The 8,368-nt window shown below is 41.4% G+C and overlaps 1 protein-coding gene across 1 annotated transcript; it reads right to left on the bottom strand.

Annotated features, from left to right (window-relative positions):
* Positions 1–283: 283 nt before the first annotated feature.
* LOC121390458 (galactoside alpha-(1,2)-fucosyltransferase 2-like) lies at positions 284–5,373 on the bottom strand. Its single transcript, XM_041522278.1, has 3 exons — positions 5,357–5,373; positions 3,343–3,400; positions 284–1,687 (listed from the first exon to the last, which is right to left on the bottom strand). The coding sequence occupies exons 2-3, from the start codon at positions 3,359–3,361 to the stop codon at positions 636–638; spliced, it is 1,071 nt and encodes a 356-aa protein (XP_041378212.1). The 5' UTR covers positions 3,362–3,400; positions 5,357–5,373; the 3' UTR covers positions 284–635.
* Between the last annotated feature and the right edge of the window lie 2,995 nt (positions 5,374–8,368).

The raw sequence follows: 8,368 nt of genomic DNA, 5'->3' as shown, positions 1-8,368 counted from the left end.
TCTATCTATCCATCCACAGACAAGAGAGCACATACCACGGTCTTTGATAAACCAGTCGTGGTGCACTGGCTGGAACGAGAAATAGTCCAAATGGGTCGTTCGACGAGGATCGTGCATTGTGGTATACCAGTTGTGAAACACTGGTTGGGACGGGAAAATTATCAGCCGGTGAATGGGTCCACCGAGTGGATTCGATCCTTCGACCCAGGCACCCCAGGTCAACTCTCTACTAAGTGAATTAAATCTCCCCTCACAACCAGTTACAAAACATGGACAAAACGTGAATGTTTTATAATATAATCTTTTTATGCTGCGTTCAGACTTCAGATTAGTAAACATCTCAGGCCAATGCTCTACTAAAGGCTCATACAGATTGGATGCGGCACGTGCGTGCGGTCCCACTGATTGACGCGTCTGTGGCTTACATTTTGGACATATACAGCTTATACGGTTATTCCATTGCGGCTGGCCGTATGTGTTTTTTTCAGACGCACGCATCGAAAGCATTCAGTCTAGGCGCTCTCATTGAAACTACAGTATTTCAGTTTTGTTTAACTGGACTACACAGTTAGAAAACATGAACGAAAGCATGGAAACGTGAATGGCATATAACAAATAAATTCTGTGTTCAGATTTCACAACATGGGTATCCAGTGTGGTGGGAAGTAGTCAGCCTTGTTGAATACCTTACTCCAGAATTGATCTTTTTCGTCATACGGATTTTTATAATACAACACAGTCCCTCCAGCTAAATAGCCTCCCCACCATCCAAATGTCCCCACTGTCATAATAGTGTGATTGCATAGAGACAATATGGCCATATCCACTTCCGGAGAGTTCCTTTCTGATATCAGTTCCATGCCTGTATTTGTTTTTACATGTTTTTCCACCCACGTCATCGTATCACTACAAACAACAAAAACACAGTTTGAAAACCTAGACACAAAATACGCCATTGCGTTTTTGATGTATTCTGGCGGAGCGACGTAATTTCCGGTCTTTCTGGCCAATTCGGAGTCTTTATCACCTCTTCTTATATGAACTCCTATTAGGGTTATCTCCCCTTGACTTTTTGACTGGTATTTTTCACGAATTTCACGAATTCGTTTCTCGGCAACGGACTTGATGTGATCTTTAAATCTTAACTGATGACGAATATTTGATTCCACGTGGCTAAAATACTTCCACGACTGCAACAGATTGTCAATTGTGTAATTACGATTTCGAGGCATTTCTAAAAACATTTTGTCATACCTCGAACATTTTTCTGAAGTTACTCTTTCGAATGTTTTGAACATGTTTGCATCTGGTAAAACCTTTTCTTCCAGATGGAATATTTGTCTAAGAGGATGGTTTGCTTGTAGAGCTACTGTCATGTCCCTGCTGTTAGCTACGCCAACCACAGAGGCATATCCATACATGAAGTTTCCAAGACCGACACCGCTAATTATATTAGTCGCAAGATAGAATGTGTCATCGTTGGCGAACCTGGCTTGCGTTTTTTTGTCTTTGACATAATATGGCGACTGGCGATTGTTTTTTGTATTTATTACACCTGGTAATCGGTTGTCCCGTTCAGCTACATGAAGTTCTCGGCGTCCTGACGTCAGTGCCCCCCAGTTCCAAATGTGCACGTGGACCGCAAGACCGATTATTCCTATTATCAGTCCACACTTCAAAGCAGGTCCTGTAAAAGAAAAAAAATAGACAAACTTTATATTCATTTCACCGGCCTCGGTGGCGTCGTGGTTAGGCCATCGGTCTACAGGCTGATAGGTACTGGGTACGGATCTCAGTCGAGGCATGGGATTTTTAATCCAGATACCGACTCCAAATCCTGAGTGAGTGCTCCGCAAGGCTCAATGGGTAGGTATAAACCACTTGCACCGACCAATGATCCATAACTGGTTCAACAAAGGCCATGGTTTGTGCTATCCTCCCTGTGGGAAGCGCAATTAAAAGATCCCTTGCTGCCTGTCGTAAAAGAGTATAGCCTATGTGGCGACAGCGGGTTTCCTCTAAAAAAAAAGGTGTCAGAATGACCGTATCTTTGACGTCCAATAGCCGATGATAACATAAAAACTCAATGTGTTCTAGTGGCGTCGTTAAATAAAACAAACTTTACTTTTTTATATTCATTTCATTCATACCCATTTTCCTACTTGCATCCAATTAAAATTCAAGCACTGTCGTCTGGGCACATACCTCAGATATCAGCCCCAAGTTCAGCAAACAAACGTTTCGCTAACGTTCTCGAATTATTTGATTGGTTCCCAACGTGACAGTTTGTTTTACCGTGAAGCGCATAAACAAGTCTAGCGGACGTTTTACTACTCGGTCTGGTTGAACTCATACCTGTCTGTCTGACTGTCCAGGACAGAAGGTTAATGGTTAGTTGTTAGTCGTCAGTGAGAGAGAAGTCGGTGTTGTGGTCTTACACCTACCCATTGAGTCAGTACCTACCAGGCTTTTGTTCAATGGCTTAACCACGACACCGCCGAGGCCGGTAATTTATAGTATAATAGTAGAGTCAATTATGGAGGATTCGTCAGGAAAGAAATAGACAGAATTCAAAGGAAAGAAAGAAAAGTCGGCAGTGGAATAAAAAAGAAAAGAAAAAAAAGAAACTAATTCTGGCTGATATTGTTCTAACAGTAAGACTATATGGTAATAGCAATTACCCACAATTATGGAGGATTCGTAACAACATTTAGGGAGCACTACATTTTCTGTGAAATCTAAAATGTCCGTTTTTACAATGTGAACCAGATGTATAGTTCGATCATTCCAAAAACTGTAAAATTCAGACTATTAAAATTACGTTTGAGTGTTCTGCACCAATGACTTGCTGTAGTTACCGATTGTCTAACACTCAATGGTGGCCATCCCAGGTCTCCAGCAGCTGCAAAGTGCACATTCAGGCGTGAAAGGTATAAGATCACTACAATGATCATGATCTGTCTCCGTCTCTTTTCTCGCCCCGATTCTCTCTCTCTGTATCTCTATCCCTCTCGCTCGCTCTCTCTTCCTTTCCCCTCTCCTCCTCTTATCTCTCTCTCTCTCTCTCTCTCTCTGTGTATCTCTATCCCTCTCGCTCGCTCTCTCTTCCTTTCCCCTCTCTCTCTCTCTCTCTCTCTCTCTCTCTCTCTCTCTCTCTCTCTCTCTCTCTCTCTCTCTCTCTCTCTCTCTCTCTATATATATATATATATATATATATATATATATATATATCTCTCTCTCTCTCTCTCTCTCTCTCTTAACCCAGACCAGCGTGCTGGAATCTTAATTGGACAGAAGCATAGAAATCACAATTTAAAATAACAAAAACGTCCTTATATTTACCCAATAATTTCTTCATCATAGTCTTTACCCAGTGCTCGATCTTTCTGGTGGAAGTTATCTACAAATACTAGTATATATTATGTCACTGTCAAAACATACAGCAATGAAGTCAAAACACACAATATACAAATGCATATTTTTGTTCAGGTAATATTTTCTTCGCTCATTCAATCAATACACTGATTGGCAGATGTCTTTAAAACACCAAGAGTGGGATTTAGCTCATGTCACCTGATGCGCTTCCGTCGCAGGATCAAACCACTGCGGTGGATCCATTCAACTGATGTTTTTTTTCTCTCGATCCAACCAGTGCACCACAACTGGTCAAAGGCCGATGTATGTGCTGTCCTGTCTGTGGGAAAATGCTTACAAAAGATTCCTTGCTGCTAATGAGAACATGTAACGGATTTTCTCTGATAACTACGTATCAGAATTACCAAATGTGTAGGTAAAATATTTTCCTTAAATGTTTTTAAATGTTTGGGGGTTTTTGGGGTTTTTTTGGTTTTTTGGGTTTGTTTTTTTTTTAAATTATAATTTGTGCATATGCAAACACATTAACAGTATGGACGCTAAATTTGTTTACAAGTAACAATATGAACAGTTACAGTTAGGACAATACTTTTACAATTATGTATACAAGGTCAAGGTCAAATATAGAATGCCTGGCTGGTACACAGTGTATTCTTAGACAAAGTAATTTCCTTAAATGTTTTAAAATGTAATGTATAATTTGTGCATATCCAATAGTATGAATGGTTTGTGCAGACACCCTTCGCAAACCAGGTATGCGTCCAGCAGTGTTCGTTGCTGTGGTAGTTCGGTGACGCAAGTGCAAAACCCGGATGTAGCGATCTTGTGCTGCAGTTGTTATGCGAGGTCTTCCACTTCTCGACCGGTCTTCAGCTGATTGAAACTGCTGGTACCTGTCCCAGAGACGAGAAATGGTGCTCCGATGGACGCTCATGTGGCGTGCGACTGCTGACTGCGATTCACCTAACTGGAGGCGGCCTTTTGCAATGTTTCGATTCGGCAGGCTTAGTCTTGGCATCTTGTAACTCGTCTACGTCGAAATGGAAATGAGGCATCATTGCTAGCATTGCAGCTTTAAATACCCATCACTACCCCCAATCTTTTCCCCCTGGCTTCACGTGCATTCGCCAAAATCTGACCATTTCATGCCGATTTCCTGCAATTGTCGCACAACGTGCCACAACGTGCGTTAAATTTGTTTCAGGATGCATTTGGGCATGCTGTTCCATTCAAGGGACATAAACAAATATAGTCATTCAACAACATTGTACCAAAAAACAACAACAAAAAAACTATATTTTGTAAAATCAAACACTTTTCTTCTTTCCCTGTCACCTATGCGTTTCTTTTTTGACCAAGTATATACATAGATATAGATATAGATATAGATATAGATAGATAGATAGATAAATAGATAGATACATACATACATACATACATACATACATGTGTGCATGCATGCATGTATGTGTGTGTATATGAATATGTGTATGTATATGCGTATATGTGTTTGTGTGTATATATATATACACACTGTGTGTGTGTGTGTGTGTATATTACACACACACACACATACACACACACACACACACACACACACACACACACACACACACACACACACAAAGTTTGTATTTAATTATGAAATACTGGCACCATATTTTTTTATCATTCTAGGCTTGGTACCCTCCATTGGCGTAGACAGGATTTTATATTGGGATGGGGGGGGGGGGGGGGGGGGGGGGGGAGACAACCCACACTATGTATATACATGTGTATGTATGATTTTATCAAATTTAATAGTTTAAAAAAAATGGCGTGGGGGTGGGGGCGTGTTCCCGTGGGCCCCCTCCCTACGCCACTGCAGAGGCGGCGCATGGCCGTACCACTTATCAAAGAGGCACTTTTATATTTGTTGTATCTCTCAAATTGTCCTTCACAAATGAATGTGAAAGAAGAGTCTAGCAACCTCGAGTCTTACCACTATTTTTTACACTGCCGCCCCTTCACTGGTACCGCCCTCGCCCCCTCACCCTTTTGAGCTCTAGTTTAGCTGGTGTTCGTCGTGGTTTCTTGTTTGCTGTATTATGTGCAATCGTAGAACATGTGCCGGTGGGGATACAGATTTGGAACAGATATGTTTAAAAAAACAAAAAACAATATTAGATGTCATATTTATCGAATACCTTAAATAACTGTCGCAGTCCCCAGGGATGAAGTGGTCACTGCAGATCCATAAAATTCAACTCACTAGAATAAAATTTTCGCTTTTCCAAAAACGCGTTCCAAGTCAAATGTGTGAAAAGGTCAGGTCCTGCCAGGGAACTGGGAACTGTATTAACGTGCCCATATCCCTAAGGTTCAGGCACGCCTACCCCGGACTCGGTCTCTGACTTCGCCAGTGGCAGATTCCGGGGCAGGAAGGGGGAAGGGAGTGGGGGAAGCAGTTGAAGTGAGGGGGACAATTTAGAAATGTGGATGGCATGACCATAGCCAAAAATTAATGGGGGGGGGGGGGGGGGCTAAATACATTTAAAACTTCAGAATGCACCATAAAAATAAAAAAAACATCAGGATGTATAATTTATACATTAATTTAGTTGGTGCTATTATCAGTCGGGCTGTCCTAAACCAATTAATTAGCTTTAAATGTATATATTTACATAACAAAATAACTTAAGCCCTGGAGGAAGAAGGGTTCGCAAGGCGGGGGGGGGGGGGGGGGGGGGGGGGGGGGGGGGGGGGAGGCCTCCTAACAGGCATTCTATTGGCCCAAACCGCCTACGCCCTAACGCACCCCAAAAGCACCCTACCACGGCGTCCTCGCCCCCCCCCCCCCCCCCCCCCACCCCAAGTTATCCATACAGCAGGTTAGGGCGATGTTTTACGATGTAAATGAACCAAGAAAAGAACGGAGGGAATGACAGGTAAGGATGAAGGTAGATGAAGATGAACAGCCCGCCAGTCGTCGTCCTGATGAAGTTGGTGGAAACGTATCTGTTGTCAGTGAAGATGCAGACAGCGGAAGTTGATCAGTACATTAACTCCGAAGGTGTCCCACAAAGCTCCCCAAGCATTCGCGAGCATCACACCCGAAGGGGTGCGTCACCTATACGGATGACAGGTCAGGTCAGGTCAGGTCAGGTCAGGTCATAGTGTTTTACATGCACATTCAGAGCCAGCTATTGTAGCGCACGCCTGTCCATTTGTTAATGTAGTGTTTCCTAGCTTTGGACATGAGTTCAGTGATGCCTAATGGTAGTGATTTAATTCTGTCAGTGCTGGTGATTGATAGTGCTGTTTTCGCTCCATAGTCTGCTACTTCATTGCCAATTATTCCTACGTGAGCTGGGACCCATTCGAAGACTACATTTAGTTTAAGTTGGTTTATTTCATGGAGTACATTGTGGATAGCTGCTATTATGTCTGGCCTAGTAGATTTATTTGTTTGAAGTGATTGTTTAGAGCTGAGACTATCAGAGAAAATGACGCTTTTAGTATATTTTTTAGTTTTAATCCAAATGAGAGCTTCATGTATGGCTGTCAGTTCTGCTGTATATACTGATAAGTTATCTGACAGCCTAGCATATTTAAATAGTTTAGAATGTCTGGATAGTTTTTCTTCTACTACTACTTTTTTAATTAGATGAGGTGTCTGGCAATCTACTGGCTGATTGACATAATATAATGCCACTGGTATGTTATCTATTCCTACTTCAGTTTCCATTTTGCTAGCTTTAGTGGCGAAAGAGTCATTACGGTTACGGTTGGTTTTAAATACCTGACCTGGTTTAGCTATTATAGGTGTGAGCTCCTGAACTGGGTGGTCTAGTTTAAGAGAATGAATTTTGAGAAGATGTTGAAGGTTACGGCGATACTTCAGTGGCATAATATTAAACTCGACTTCTAAGCTTTGTCCGCTAGTGTTTGATGGAACTTTAGCTATTATTCTAAGAGTTTGATTTTTAGTGACATCTAATTTATCTAACAGCTTGGGGTCGGCGCAACTGTAGGCTTGGGCTCCATAATCTATTCTGGAAAGTATGCATGTTTTGTAAACCATAAGCCTTGCCTCTGTTTGCGCTCCCCAGCTGGTACCTGAGATGGCTCTTAAAAAGTTTAGGTTTTTTTTTTTCGTTTTTTACTATGTCGTTGATATGTTCACTGAATGTTAATTTTGAGTCAAAGGTTACTCCCAGGAATTAAATTTGTTTAACTCGTGGAATTCTATTGTCACCTGATTTTAGTTGGTGGTTATCTGATTTATTGGTTTTATTAAAGAGCATATAGATAGTTTTAGTTTCTGAGAGTTTAATGCCCCAGTCCAGGGCCCATTTATTCAGTCTATTCATATCGGCCTGCATTTTGGTAAATAGAGTTTATATTGCATGTGCGCCAGATGGCTCAGTCATCGGCGAATAATGCTGTATTTAGTGGAGAAGCCTTCCCAACTTTTTCATTAGCGTTTAGTGCTTTAGTTATATCATTAATAAAAATGTTGAATAAGGTTGGTGAGAGGACCGAACCTTGTGTTATACCATTTATTATTTCAGTTTTATCTGAGTAGTGACCGTTAATTCTAACTGAGATTGATCTGTTATGGATGAAGTTGTTAATAAAATTAAACATGTTACCTTTGATTCCGTTACTTTGGAGTTTATTTAATAGACCTTGGCGCCAAACCATGCCGAAGGCCTTTTCAATATCTATGAAGATTGCTAAAACTTTATGAGATTTTCTAAACGCATCGTTGATACTATTTTGTAATCTAACTATTTGATCTATGGTAGAATGTTTAGTTCTAAATCCGCTTTGTACATTAGTTAAGTTAATTTTTAAGTAAGAAATTGTTGAGTCGTTTATTGATGATGGTTTGTAAAGATTTACACATGTGGCACGGTGTGTGTTATCGGTCTGTAACTGCCCGGGGGGGGGGGGGGGGGGGGGGGGAGGGGTGCATGGTCTTTTCCCGCTTTAGGAAGACTAAAGCATT

This window comes from Gigantopelta aegis, chromosome 15 (genome assembly GCF_016097555.1).
Source record: "Gigantopelta aegis isolate Gae_Host chromosome 15, Gae_host_genome, whole genome shotgun sequence".
NCBI lineage: Eukaryota > Metazoa > Mollusca > Gastropoda > Neomphalida > Peltospiridae > Gigantopelta > Gigantopelta aegis.
The sequence above is the reverse complement of the archived record's forward strand: the minus strand, read 5'-3'. Positions and strand labels throughout refer to the sequence as shown.